The sequence below is a fragment of the Peromyscus leucopus genome, chromosome 17 (genome assembly GCF_004664715.2).
Source record: "Peromyscus leucopus breed LL Stock chromosome 17, UCI_PerLeu_2.1, whole genome shotgun sequence".
Taxonomy (NCBI): Eukaryota; Metazoa; Chordata; class Mammalia; order Rodentia; family Cricetidae; genus Peromyscus; species Peromyscus leucopus.
Window position 1 is genome coordinate 53,106,100 of NC_051077.1, and position 15,559 is coordinate 53,121,658.

At 50.8% G+C, this 15,559-nt stretch overlaps 1 protein-coding gene across 1 annotated transcript in view; it reads right to left on the reverse strand.

Moving 5' to 3' along the window:
* The window catches only part of Med26 (mediator complex subunit 26), a 41,932-nt gene that overhangs the window by 2,591 nt on the left and 23,782 nt on the right, over positions 1-15,559 (reverse strand). Inside the window, exon 2 of the mRNA XM_028893491.2 lies at positions 511-585. Coding sequence (XP_028749324.1) covers positions 511-585 — 75 coding nt within the window. The remainder of the gene's footprint in view (positions 1-510; positions 586-15,559) is intronic.

Here is a 15,559-nt window from a genome sequence, read left to right on the forward strand (position 1 = left end):
CGCTTATAGAAGAGGGACATAGCATGTAGGACAAGGGAGCTTACCCCTTCCCTAACCGCCCCCAAACTGCCAGCTTCTTGGATAGAGCTTGGGAATGTCCAGTACTGTGTAGCAGCATGAATCCTCACATTTGGGTCCCATGGGCTTCCTCAAAAGCAGGTCCACTGGTTCCTGGGACCTGCAGAGTCTGTACTATTGAGGCCACACGGCTGCTCTGCCAGGGTGTCTGGGTGAGCACATTTCACAGCCTAAGACCTGGTCCCCAAACCAGTTACCTAAAGCACAGCTCAGGCCATGTCCCAAAATGCTGAGGTGTGCAGGGTATGGGAAGGAGCCCAGCTGTGAGATTAGAAGCCTTCATTCTTGGAGAGTCCCATGGGAAGATCAATGTCCTGGACACACTGCCCACTGGGTCCTCTGAAGAACTCTAAGAGCCTAAGCCACAGGAAGAAGCTGGCTGGGGGCTACCCTCACCTCCTATTCTGCCCAAGGCTGGGCCAGGGCTCTTACCTCCAGTGCCTCTTTGGTGATGGGGTATCTCTCCAGGCTGGAGATCACTTCCAATACTGTCACCATGTTCCGGATCTGAAGGACAAGAACCAGGTTTCATCAGCTCAGGTGTCTGCCCTCTCCCACTGAAAGCCCAACAGCCCAGGGCTTTGCAAGGTGCCAGCACTGAGCACCACCAAACCGCCATCACCAACTCCCACATACACACACTCTCACTCACCCATTGCCATCTGGGTGTTATGAAAAGGGATCTGCCCCAGGTCTGACAAGACGGCTTTGCTGTGAGGCCCTGGGTAGGGGCTGGAGGAATTACCACATATAACATACAAACAAAGCCTCAGAGGAAAGCATGATGAGCACAATAAACCAATCAACCTGATAACCTTCTCTGAACAAAGTAGGATGTCACAAACTCTAAGATGTATGTCACATGGCCAGAAGGAAGGCCTCCGGAGCACAACACCTGAGCAGCAATGCAGTCCAAAGAACATGAAGGAAGGCCAGAGACACTGAGAGGCTCTGTGCAGAACAGGCAGGGCCTGAGCTTCACGGTGACAAGGAGGTTCATGTTGGAGACTCCGCTCTGAGCCAGCCCTTCTATACATTACTGACTTGTTTAATCACAACAGGCTCACAGGGCAGGTGCCAGGACTCATTCCAGAGACAGTAGGACCAAAAAGCTGTGACTGATGTGACCGGACATTCTAGCAGCACAGCCACACTGGCACGCACAGCCGCACAGCATGGGTGAGAGGAGCTGAAGAGAGGAGGAGCCTCCAGAGCAAGAGGGGACACACAGCCTCGGTGTACCCAGGAGGACTACATTTGAGAGAGCAGACACCAGCAAACACAACAAAGCACACACATGGAGCTCCCTCAGAAGGGCTAAGGAGATGGCCAGTGAGTGGGTAGGACTTGCTGTGAAGCGTAAGAACCAGAACCCATGTACCTGCCAGGTAGCAGGGCAGCCCACCTGTAATTCCAGCTTTGGAAGGGAAAGATGGGGTTCCTAGAGAAACTGGCTAGTAAGACTAGTTGTGTTGGTGAGCTCCAGGTTCGATTCAGAGACCCGGTGTCAGTGAGCAGGTGGAGGAGTGAGTGATGATCCCAGCATCAACCTGGGCCTCTTTATGCATGCACACACATCCACACACATGCACATAAAAAATTACTTCAGTGAATTCCAGACCTAAATGGCAAGCTAAAACCAAGCTCTAAAAAGTGTGCAGGAGGATCTGTAACTGTGGGGATGATGGTTGTTCCTGAAGGGTTCAGAGCACCAACTATCAAAGAAAACTACTGACAAACTGAACCCATCAAAATATGAGTTTCTCTGTTTAAACACTTATCAGGACACATACATACCTACTTGGTGGGTAATCCACCTGCACACTTGAAGAAGCCCACAGGGTGGTAGTGCCATGGCACTGCAGGTTCTTGGTACCTAAGCTGGCTGGCCAGTCCCAAGCCCCCTCCATCCTTCCTGTGCTACATACTGTCAGTGTACACTATCACCTGCAACACTGGGTCACAAGGAAAAAAGCACATCCCTAAGCACACACATACTCATCAGGCCAGGCCAGTCACTGAATGTTACACACTGGCATGCACTCTCTACATGGCTTCCTATCAGTGCTGAGGGTCACTTGGGCCCTTCTCTTCTTGTCATCACAAATGGGCTGCAGTTCATACCCCTGTAGACTGTTCCTGGGTGCCAAGCAGTGGCTCTAGCACTCGGGGGAGGGGTGTCAGCTAGCTCCAGGAGGCCGCTCCACATGGCACACCACAAGCAACCCAGTGACCAGAAGATGAACCTGCAGGTCAGTGGTGTCAAGTCTCCTGCTGCTGCCCTGACTTCTGGCTAAGTCCCAGCATGTTTTGATTACCTTGCCCACCCACCTGGGGCCATCGAACTGCCTCCTTGCTGAAGACTCTTGGAGAGAATCCATTCCTTACTCATACAGGTTCAGATCCCTATTTTCTTACTTGCTGTCACCTAAATGCTGTTCCTAGCTTCAGGGACACCATGTCCCCCGGCTCCCAGCCCTCCCTCCATCTTCAATGCCAACCCCGGAATCCTGATCACATCAGTTCTCTGACTCACAAGGGTAACACAGAATTGTTCCTGTCTCCAGTCATGTTTGCCAGGTGAGGTACCAGGGGCCCACGTTGGCTCCCAGACCAGAAGGTAGACTGTCTGTAGGCCCCAGGCACCCCCAGCCTTTCTAGTTTGTCTATTTACAGCTGAAGGTAGCCCCAAGGCCTCCTTTCCTCGGGGCTCTAACTCCTGGAGAGAAGCTGTAGGACCACAGAGTAGACAGCGGCCCTTACAGTAACTGTCCCACACAGCCTTTTACAAGGTACTGCTCTAGTGACAAGCCAATCCCTCCTTGGGAACAAAGGCCTCCACTTATGATACTTTGGGGCTAGGTTCGTAAACACATCCAGATAGCTGTTAAAACACTGACTGTCTTGCTTCAGGGGTGGGTGGCCTGCCTAGAGACATGGTTCCTATACTCACCTCGGTCATGAGATAGGTGGGATTCCATGCAAAGAGTGTGCTATGAGGAGGTCATTCCCAAGAGAAGACAAAGTCAGTGTGCCCTGGCCTGGGATCTCAGTACCACTGAGCTCTGAGCTTGCTCTATGGCTTCATCTCCACCCAGTGACCTCACCCTGGTATATTTAGAGCCCTAGGTCCCCACATACTCCTGATCAGCAGTCCTTGCAGAGAGGAATCTACCCAAGCCCTAGTAGCCTGGCAGCACAGAGCGTCCTTGTCCTTGGACAGATATCATCCTGCTCCCAGACAGGAGGAAGGGACAGAACACCTAGGGGAACCAGGTGTTGGGTTGGCGCATCAGAAAACACCAAGAAATGCAGAGCTGTGCACAGACCAGCCAAAGTGCCTACTGGGGGTTGTGTGGATGGAGATTAAGGGGCCCTGCAAAAAATGCCATGTCCTTCCTCTGTGACCCCTTCAACTGCAGGCCACTCATCCAAGGAACCACCTGTCACACCTACAAGGCCCCCACTCTCAGTCAGCACAAGTGGACTAGGCACCACAGCAGTGGACAGAGCAGGCTAACCTGCCGAGGTAGAAAGCAAGGAAGGAAGAGCTGAAGAAGCAATGTGAGCTGGCAGGTAGGTTCAGGTGCTCCACTACTAGGACAAGGCTTTCAGGACTAATCCACTGCCACCACCATAACAGACCACTCGTGTGTTTCTTGGTAGTTCCTTATATCTGCGTGTCAACACTCATCCATTCATCCCATGGGTACTATTCTGACTCTGCCTGGGGAACCCTTGGCAATGCCCTAAAGGGCAGCTTCAGGGTAGGTGTGTGGCTCACAGAGCCCATGTTGCAGGTCTGAGGGTCATTTACAGCTGCTGTCAGGAATAGCCGGGTTCTGTCTCCCTTTAGGACTCATTCCCAGTGCCCAAATACTCCTAAGCTCCCTTCCAAATGGCTCTACCATCAGAGACTTCAGCCACCAGGCCTTGAGCCATGTACTTGTTCATCAGATGGACAGACACATATTAATCTCTATTTCCTTAGCAAGTAGTGTGGCCAAGCCTGCCTCTCCCTCCCTTCCCCATCATTGACAGGCCCTGTCCATTCCTTCATCTGCATTTCTGGGCACCCAGTGTGGTACCACCTGCCTGTCACAGTGACTCAAATGCCCATGGGGAGGCACATTTGCAGCGGCCAGCAGGGCACCAAGGAAGCAGGTGGCATCCCTGTGGTGGCCATACAAAGGTGGGGTAAGCAATCACCACAGGCCCAGATGAAACATGAATATTCATGAATGGAACCTTAAGGAAGGGCCTGGGACACTGAGTGCATGCCCTAATGAGACATTAGGTTCTTTGTCCCCCTTCTTGGCTGCCATGAGATGATCATGCTCTAGCACATGCTCCCACTTCAATGTATGGTAAGGAAAAAAACACCACCACCATCAAAACATTTTCCTCAGCCGGGTGTTGGTGGCGCACGCCTTTAATCCCAGCACTCGGGAGGCAGAGGCAGGCGGATCTCTGTGAGTTCGAGGCCAGCCTGGGCTACCAAGTGAGCTCCAGGAAAGGCGCAAAGCTACACAGAGAAACCCTGTCTCGAAAAACCAAAAAAAAAAAAAAAAAAAAAAACACATTTTCCTCCTGTTCAATTGACTGTGCTAGGCATTTTGTCATGGTAACAGGAAGCTAACATCTCAGGGGCATATACTTTAGTATCAGGCAGGGACCGACACTATAAGAATCCAGGACGCAGAAAGACCCTCACCTTCATTCCCCATGAAACCACAGCTTGTGCTGACTCACAACTTCTGCTAGGCAAACCCATGACACCTGGAGCTCACCTCACTGTGAGTCTGAGGAAGAGAAGCAGGCCGGGCAGAAAACAGCAGGCCCAGCACTGCCAAGAGCCAAAAATGGCAAGTGGCACCCATCAGAAGCAGTGACTGCTCCCTCTACTTTTATGCTAGAGTCTCTCTGGCTCTAAGAAACTGGGAGGTGGAGGTACAGTGAGTCTTACCTGCCAATGCCTCCAGGCTATGTGAACTCAGGCTACAAGGCTATCCATCTGTGGAGACTCCAAAAGCACCTCATTGAACCCTGAAGGCTCCTGAGCTCCTGAAAGACTTGAGCCAAAAAGTACAGTACCCCCGGGAGTTATAGCACTCTGACAGCTTACCAGGGCTCAACTAGAGGCAGGTCTCCTGCATTGCTCTAACAGGGATCCAAGGGGGGTGGCATTAACTCAAGAACTTGTGTGTGCAGGGAGAGGCCTGGCAAGTGTAAGAAGGGTATCTGCACAGCCTTGGCCAGGTTCTTGGGGTTACAAGCCCAGCAAGGAACTGGCAAGCTGAGGGGTGAATGAGCCCTCGTTTCTGATCCGAAGGCAAAGGGTGTTGTAGAATATTATTTTAAGGTGTGTTACTTTTGTTTATGTTGCATTTGTTTAACTCTGTGAAGCTGTGTTACTGTGCCTGTGTAAAAACCTGATGGTCTAATAAAGAACTGGCCAATAGCAAGGAAGGAGAAAGGATAGGTGGGGCTAGCAGGCAGAAAGTATATAAAGAAGGAGAAAATTAGGGATCTAAAGTCTGGCAGCCAGAGAAGGAAGAGGACTCCAGGGGCCAGCCACCCGGCAACACACACAGCAAGCCATAGAGTAAGAGTAAGATACAGAAGAGAATAGGAAAAGCCCAGAGGCAAAAGGTAGACAGGATAAATTAAGGAAAGATGGTTAGAAACTAAGCCAAGCTAAGGCTGGGCATTCATAAGTAGTAACAAGCCTCCGTGAGTGAATTTATTTGGGAGCTGGGTGGCAGGCCTCCCAAAAAAAAAAAAAAAAAAGAGCCAAAAACCTCAACAACAAAAGCGATTGCAACTACTACTATCATGTGGTACATGAGGTCAGGTGGAGGACAACAAGGTGGGGGGATCTCATGGATGGGTGTGTAAGCCAAGCCACCTTGTCCTGTGTGGAGAGTGCTGCCTGCCCGGCCCTGCCTCCTGCCAGCTGTTCTCCACCATCCTTGGCTGAGCCGTAGAAAGTGGAAGACCAGACTATCTTTGCAAACTCCATCCCCAGAAAATGCTTGGAGTCCTCGTTTAAATGAAGCCCAGCAGGAGAAATCCAGCCTCATGGTGAATGTTGGCTCTGTGAGTAGAACAGCACCATCAGAATCCTACTCCAGGGCTGTGCTGGTAAACCCCTGGGACCTGACTACCCATGGGGAGTTTCCAGCCACAAGTTGAAACAGGGAACTGAGACACCAAGACTTCAGAGTTCCAGTGTCCCCCACAGGTCAGCTCTCCACTCCCTCTTCTCCCCAGCTAACCAAAATCCCCGATGCTGGCAGTTACCATTGCACTCCTGAGGCACTGGCACTAATGGGACCCAAGGATTGTGCAGCTATTGTACAGTGGGGAAACGGAGTCCGTGAAGATCAGAGAGGTCCACAGGGACCACAGAAGGCAGAAAACTCTGGCTTCCCAATGGCCTGGCACAGGTTCTGCCCACAATGCACAATTTGCTTTCCTGAGTAGGGTGGGGTTCATCTAGCTAGTGTGCTAGCACCCTGAGATGTACTCACCCCAACCTGCAACAGCAGAGAAGTACATAGTTAAGAGGCCATTGAAGCCGAGTGAAGCCCCTCCAGCTGGTCTCAAGAGCTGTGTCATTTGCCTTTTCTCAAGAGCTAGTGAAGAACCAGGACCAGGTAGATCCCAGCCCAGGACATGCCTGATGGGATCCCGAAGAGATGGCCTGAGAACCTGCTGGTGGCCTAGTGTCTCACCATCTGGCTGGCCAGCACTCCCAGGCACTTCCTGCCAGCAGCCCCTGCAGCCACATCTGTGCAGCACAGTCCTCAGGACCTGCCCAGCAGCCTCAGGTGAAGCTTTAGCACCAACATCCTTTGAAAAAAACCAACACACAAATGTCTTTGTGGTTTTAGGGTGGCTTTTTTTTGCTTTTTCTTTTAATTAAGAATGGTCTAGACAAAAATTTATAAAGCCAACTGAACTCAAAAGACTCTGGAAGTGTTGATCAGCAAGCAAGCTGCGCCTTCCAAACCAAAACAAGCCACAGATGGCACCCAGAAGCAGGCAGTCTGTGAGCCTCCAGTGTGCTGTGCACTCCCTGCTGAGGCCGGCACTCTATCCCCCAGCTGACACTGTTAAGGACATCTGTGAACGGAATGGGTGCTGCAGGACACACTCTGGAAGAAACAGTCTCCTGCTTTTCCGTGGCGTATACCTGTATGAGCCAGGGAGCCTGTTGGGGTGCACATCCCCAGTACCATCAGCCTGAATTAAGACAGCTTTCTCCATTAGGACCCAGTGGGTGCCTCAAACTCATAGGGGCCAGATGTCCCACTCGAAGCTTCTTAGGGAAAGGACAGTGGGGCACAGCCCCACAAGCACTGCCAGCAGTTATAAAAGCCTTTCCTTATCAACAGGACCCACCTGCTTCCCAAGGGGTAGCCAGCACCTAAGTAGCCTGTCACCATCTAAGTGGTCCTGCCTGCCCTGAAACAAGCAAGAGCACTGACAGGCAGAGCATGCCATAACTTGGCCAAGGAGATGAAGAACCCAGCCTGGGTGCAAGCAAAATGCAGACCACCCACTGTATGCCATAAAGCACCCCAGAAGGAGAAGTCCAGAGCTTGGAACAGCAGCAGAAGCTACCTGAGAGCAAAGACAAAGGCAGGGGAGGCAGATCTGTCTTCACACAGCATCTACAAACTGTCCCTCCCCTTTGGCTTTTGGTCAGGAACCGAGAAGCAAAGCAGATTCTCTAGACCATGGGTCCAGTCCACGGCCCTTCATGAGTGCACTGAGAGCTGCCCCAAGTGTCATCTGTGAGTTGCCACTACTCCACCCATGTAACTGGAAAGCTTGCAAGCAAGGCACAGCTTTCTATTTCTACCATCAATCCTCACAGAAGGGTCCTGGTGACTGAGTGTCTGAGGACAGAAGGCTGGGTGGGGCTCCTCCACCTGGCCTCTCTCTGCTAGGAAGAGCTGCTAAGAACACCAGCTCCAGCAGGAGACTGGAAATGGCCCAACATCAGGGGAGGGAACACAGTACTTGGTCCACACCTTGTACAGAAGGCAGATCTCAAACAAGATCGAGCCAGCTTTCCAGGAACTGTTAGGAAGCAGGCTCCCGAGCCAGCTGAGCACAGGCAGTGAGGTTATACATACACCTGGGCTGATCAGGAGCAGATGGTGGGAGCCACCTGGCATCCTGCACCAGCTCAAAGCAGGACCAGGCACCCACCTGAGCCCAGCTCCTCTCCCGCGAGCCTGGCAAACCGCAGACAACATGCTGCGCACTACTTGGGCTACTGCACCCACAGGAACCAGGTGTGGCCTCCAGGGCAGCTCACACATCAAACACACACACATAAATATTACTTTTGTAAATAAGTTTTACAGTTTGTACTTTTTTGAAGGATTTTGTACTTTTAAAAGTTGTTTCAAATAGCCTACTTGGGAGCCAGAGAGATAATTCCCGACTTTTGTGTGAAGGTGTGTGCTTGCAATTCCAGCGATAAAGGTGGGGTACAGACAGGTCCCCTGGGGCCAGCTCCAGGCTAATGAGACATACTGCCTCAAAAATGAGAATAACAACAACAACAACAATAATAATAGGTGGTTCTTCTCTGATATCCACATGCATGTGCACATATTCATTCCTGCACATGCACAAACACCAACACATAGCTTGTTAGCTCATTGTGGTGTTAACATGCCTGTTATCCCAACACTCAGGAGAAGTACAGTGAGTTAACTCTAGCCCAGACTACAGAGAGAGACCCCCATCTCTAAAACATGCAGGTGAGGAGTGCTAGAAAACAAACAAAAATACAATACCAAGCTGGAGAAATGGCTCAGCAGTTAAGAGCATCTGTTCTTGCAGAAGACCAAGGTTCTATTTTCCAGCACCCACATGGTGGCTCACAACCATCCATAACCATTCAAGAGGCTCCAACACCCTCTTCTAACCTCAGAGAACAACTGGCACACACACGCTACACAGACATACATGTGAGTAAAACCTTCATAAACATAAATAAACCCCAAGGGAGGCAGAGGCAAATGGGTCTCTATGACTTTGAGGCCAGCCTGGTCTACATAGCAAGTTGCAAGTTACCCAATGCTATAGAGAATCCCTGTCTCAAAAAATAAAAATAAATCAAAACAACAACAACAAAAACCCTGAACATAAGCTATTCTGTGTGAATCCTGCAGTCTAGAAGGCCACATATCTTAAGAAGATGAAGGGCTGCAGCCTTCACCCCAATGGACCAAGGTCTAAACAGTGTCACCATAACCCTGTCTCCTGAGACAGAGGCACTGAGTGCACTGCACAGTTCACATGGAACTGCCCACTCACACCTGCTGGGGTCAGAGCAGGAAGTGACACAATAGCACTTTGAAGGCATCATACAAGGAGCTCTCTTGACAGCTCCCTGTCATCTCCTGGAAATAAGCTGCATTTCTTCAGAACAGGCAGGCAGTGCTCAGGGATCCAGCACCAGGAGCTGCACCCAACAGGACAAGTGTCTCTCCGAACACAAGGGTAGGATGCCAGCCAGCCTGGTTCATGACCAACCTCACCTGCTGGCCCTGTGTAGTTGGCACATACCTGCCTCCATGCTGTCCGTGTCTCACCAGGAAGGTCAGGACACTTGTGTGAACAAGCAAGGAAGGAAAGCAGGAGAGGTAAGAGGAGATGGGGCAGGTGGCTATCATCTGAAAAGCCCGGTAAGTGGGTAGAGTAAGGCCAAAGGGAAAGCCCAAACCACAACAGACAGACAGCATGGGCCAGCAAAGCAGCTGACGCTGGAGAAACCCAGTTGCTGGGAACAGAGAGAACCTGCCTCACTACAGCAAGACCACACATACTTGTCTCCTCCCTGAGAGCAGCTACAAGAAATGGTGATCCTTTCTACTCAGCTCCAGACAGGAGCTTCTTGCCAGTGTAATTAGGTAAGAAAAAGACAGAAGAGGCCTTCCAAACAGGAAGGAGGGGCGACCATCATACCCTGAGTGCATGTTAGTCCTTGGGAAGCTCTTAGGACATCTGAGCAGAGCTACGAGCAGATGTTTCCACCACAGGATCGCAAGTTAAAGACTCCAAGCCCATCCCTACTGACAGCAAGAAGGAAATATGGCCGGGCGGTGGTGGCGCACGCCTTTAATCCCAGCACTCGGGAGGCAGAGGCAGGCAGATCTCTGTGAGTTCGAGGCCAGCCTCGACTACCAAGTGAGTCCCAGGAAAGGCGCAAAGCTACACAGAGAAACCCTGTCTCGAAAAACCAAAAAAAAAAAAAAAAAAAAAAAAAAAGAAGGAAATATGAAGGGCCTAAGAGATGACTTGGTAGGTAAGGGTGTGTGTCACCAAGCTGGACAACCCAGGTTTAATCCCCACACCCACAGGAGAGAACTGACTCCACCAAGTTGTCCTGTGACACAAAATAAACGAACACATGTTAACTTTAATTCTTTAAGAATTATCAAGATAAATATCTACAAATGAATTTCACTACATGTAAAACCTCAACACTGAAAACTTGCAGACAGCTGAGAAAATAAAGCAGAGGTAAGCAGTGCAGACACCAAGGTTCTGCATCACAACACTCCACTCTCCAAAACTCAAGATCAATGTCAATTCAAGTAGATCTTTTGAGGAGAGTGGCACGATCATTCTGAAACTCACATGGAGTTTGGAGACTCCCTGTCCACCCAGTCTGACAACCTGCTGTCAGTCCCCAACTCCTACTGATTGTTCTTTGACTTAAATACGCTCATACACACGCATGCACACCCCACAGGAACCAACAAAAACAACAGTAACAGGAACCCTTTAATGCAATAATCAGGCAAATAAATGAGGTGGGTGGCCAGCTGGCAAATGATAAGCCCATTCAGACTTTTCACCATGGAAGATACAAAGAGTAGACACAGAGGTGAGCAACACCATCAGTCATGAGAAATCACCACATACTCCCTGAACAGCTAAAGTAAAAGGACTCACCTTATCAAATGCTGACAAGGCATGAACAAACTGGCTTATTCATCCATCCATCCATCCATCCATCCATCCATCCATCCATCCATCCATCCATCCATCCGAATGACCTCAAACTCCTGATCCTCTTACCTCCTGGGAACACTAGCATGACAAGCATGTGCCACCACACACCAGGGCTTAGGCCTTTCCTACACTCCTGGTAGGAACATAGTGGTAAAGTCATTTGGAAGGTAAACATCCTAAGAAGTCAACAAGATGACTCAGTAGGTCAAGACACTGCCACAGAAGTCTATCCACCTGAGTTGATCCCCAAAAGCCATGTAAAGGTGAAGAGAGAACAGACTCCAAACAGTTGTCCTCAGATCTGTACATGCACCCACCCCACAAGAAATACAGTCAAATTTATCAAGCTATAGATTTCAAATGCAGTTTGTTGTATGTCAATTATAGTTTAATAGAGTTGAAAAAATTGGGAGTAAGGTATTGCAAAGTGCACAAAAATAGGAGAGGCCAAAGCAAGAACACGCCTTTGTTACAGAAGACAAGAACTAGCACCCCATCCCCAGGAGAAGAAATGGTCCCTTGGGCTCTGTCTCTCTCTAGTAAAATGAGAACAAAGGTTGGGCCTAGAACCCCAGGAGTCCCCTAAGGACTGACACAAAGACACAGAATACACTCCCGATTTCACATCAGACCCCATCAGGCACCAATCAGCACTAGCTCCTCTTTCTGGAACTTAGCACGTCCCACAGACACGTGTCCACAGCAGAATGGGAAAGGCTTGGCCCTCAGGAGCTGTGCTGTAGCTCTGCCAGGCAATAGTGCCACAGCCAGGAGGCCTGATCTCTAGCCTGCCTGTGGTGTCTCCACGGACTTCACAGGAGTAGGAGCCAACATCCCAGAAAAGGCAGAGCAGCTCTAACTTCCAGACAACCAGTGACTCCCCATAACAGCACCTGCAGCAAGTGTTGCAGCCACCCTGTGACAGAGAAGCAGGAATGCCTGGCACACTGCCCCACCCTGGGTGTGTGGTCTGCGTCTGTGAAGAGCCACCTGGAGTCCTGGTTTCCATACTCTTCTCCCAGTGAGGGACCTTCTAGGGGTTTCACACACACCCAGGGGCAGGCACATACATAGAAGCTCTGAAGAAGGCCCCAGACCCAGCTGATATCAGCCTGTGCTCAACAGTATGAAAGGGCTCTCGCTTCAACCTCATCGGATCTCCATGACAACCCTAAACTCACACAAAGTGTGCAGAGCTCAGGTTCACAAGTACTCCACAGGAGACAGGCTGTGACAAGAACCACCATGGGATAAAAGGCAAGGGGATGCCTAGGGAGACAGGAGAGGGGCCATCACCAGCTAGCAGTGCCCATTTAGAAACAATGGCCCCTTCTACCACCCCTCCACCCTCCCCAGCATTTCTAAGAGCATTTGCCTAGGTTCCAGCAGATAATGGTAGCTCCTGTGGGTGGGACCAGTGACAGGCCATAACACAGGATGGGTCCAGTCAACTGCCTCACCAACCACTGCTTTGCAACATCACTACATATTCCAACTTTAAGATGACACAAACTCAAACAATTAGCACAGACACATCACACACAATCTGCCTGCACTTGGGCTGTCAACTCTTGGTGCGTCACCAATCTATGGTGCCCATCACAAACCAGCATGAGGCATGGTACAGAGACACTGATCACAGGCAGCAAGGAGAAAAGAACAAATTCCAACACTGGCCCCCAATGACATCTGTCAGATGCCAACAGGATGAAGTCATGGTCATTTTAACAGCAGCAGCAGACTCCCCCTCCCGCAGGCTGGGCCCAAGGCAAAAAGACAGTACATTACCTCCTCAATCCCTTCCACCATGAAAGTCTGCCCATTCCAGCAAGGGGAGGGCGCACAGAGCCCTCAGGAATGACCCATCCACCTCACACCAGCTCTCTTGATTCTACACACACACACACACACACACACACACACACACACACACACACACACACACACACACAGCCAGCTCATGATAGAGTGCAGGGACCTAGGTTTTGCTTCCTTCTACTTCATAATGACACACAGCAGGGATCCCATTAGTAGAAAGACAAGGTCCCTCCCTACTGGGTGCCATGTTTACTCCAGTACTACAAACATTTGGGATCTTTCTTTCTGGGGCAAGCTGAGCCCTACATACATCAAGTGTGTGGACAGCACGCTTTGTCCTGTATCCAACTGCTGTTCAAGAGGAGTGACAGGGACAAAAGTGATTCTCATGAACTGAGATGTCCTGGAGCAGGCTGGGGAGACCCTAGCCAGGCACAGAGACCACTTCTGTTCTACTGAGGCCCTAGTCAGTGGTGTGGGCTATTACTTTTTCAAGCTACACTTTCTCAGCAAGGCCAACTGGCTTTTGGGAGTCTTCATTTTCAAAGTGGTGGTCCTGGAAAGTGCCAGGACGGGGATGGGGGGTGGGTGGGAAGGGGGGGGAGACCACACACACACACACACACACACACACAAAAAAAAACAAAAAAAACAAAAAAAAACTCTTCAGTCTACCTTCCTGGAAACTGTGAGCTGGTTCCAAAGTGTTATGTAAGGAGGTAGTAAGTACAAAGCCGGGCACTGGAACACGTGCAGACCTAACATCAGAGCCACTGTGGGAACTTGGTTACAGGAAAGTCTCAAGACAGTGAACAGAGAAGCTTGTGCCACGCAGGGGTTAGGGTGAGGACACACCAGCAGGCCACCACAGCTCACTGGGCCATGTGGTATTGGGCAGGCTTTAGTGGATCAGGACTAAAGCACCACACCAGCACTCTGTTCTGGCCCAGAACCAATTACATGCCCAACATGGTTAGGGCTGCACAACTAACCCCAAAGACCAGGAGCCCACCATGACTAAAAAGCTGGAGGACAGAGCCCTGTGGTGACATTTGGGATCCCTGTCAAATGCCCAAGAAAAGATACCTTGCAATAATTTGGGCGTGTTAGTATAAAGGACAGTCTGTGCAGAGACCAGCATCAGGCCTGACCTCAAAGGCCATGCAAGGTAGGGAACCAAGTCATCATGGGCCTCCTGTGTCCTGGCGCAAGCACTGTAACCATTTCCGTGGTGTGTCCTAAACCCCTTGCTTTCATAGCACACATGCCTGCTCTCCCCCATTTGCAGCATGGCTCCTGCTCCAGCGTTTGGTTGGCCCCACTTCCACCAGAGCCCACAGCCAGTACTGGAAAGCATGCCTTCACACTTCCTTCTTTCCCTCAGTTTTTCCTTAGGAATCTGATCCCAGTGGCTCAAGTTGGCAACAAGTGTCCAAATTCTTTTCCGGCAACTGCTACTGCCTCAAGTGTTCTCAGTCCTCAGCTGTGCACCCTGCTATGGCCCCACCATGGGGATGGGGGCAAATGCGCGGTCTTTGAAAAAGACTCCGGGAGCTGAGCCCTCCTGTTTGGCAGCACTGCCAAAGTGTCTGGCCTGCCCTCCTGTCCTTGTCGCTCGTCCTGACTCTACACAAGCGTGGCAGCGTGCATCTAACCACCGGCAGGACTCCTACTGCTTGTATTTCTGATCCAGCCTCAAGCAGACAGCACTCATGAGCCCTTCTTTTAGAGAATCAGAAAGGAAAATGAGGCTCTGCCAGCTGCCCAAACTTGGAGCCTTGTGTGCCAATGCCATGTCCTACCGAGCAGTCATCCTTTCAGGGACAGGATGGCACAGCGAGGAAATGCTCCTGGAGTTTGGGGCAAGCCAGCAGGCTTAAGCAAATCCACCTCTCTCCTAAAGGAAAGGGGGTGACAAGGCCTAACTGAGTCTCCTAAGACCTTTCTCCTTTGTGATGGTTAAGTGAGGTTTGGACTGGGACTCGCTTCCCACCTGCTGCTCAGCCTCCTTTGCCTGTGGCCCTCACGCACAGCACTCTATGTTGTAGCCCCAAATCTGCAAACACATCACGAGACAGGTTAACCCAAAGGTTGTCCAGACCTGCCCTACACCTTGCACTGGAGAGCCTGGCCTTCCTCACCACCAAGTCAAGGTGGCAGAGCTAAAGCAAGCCTGAGAGAGTCCACCAGACATAGCTAAGAAGGGCCTGGACCTCTCTCCAGGACAGCTGGGTGATTTCAGGACATCTGTATGGAAACTGTGGCCTGAGGACTAACCAATGGCTGTGATCTCCACTGGAAAACATGACTGGATCCCCCACTTCCCAGGGAAGGACATGGCCCCAGATCTGCCTAGCATGATCCCATGTGTTACACGTCCAACAAAGTCAGACTATTTGGCAGCTCCTCCTGGAGGGGAGTAGCTTTTACCGCTATTTCCCTCTGTCCTTCACAACAGGTAGGTAACACTGAAGATGAGACTCCACCGACAAGGTGCACACCTTTAATCCCAGCACTCGGGAGGCAGAGGCAGACAGATCTCTGAGTTGGAGGTCAGCCTGGTCTACAAAGCAAGTTCTAGGACAGCCAAGGCTACACAGAGAAACCCTGTCCCCCA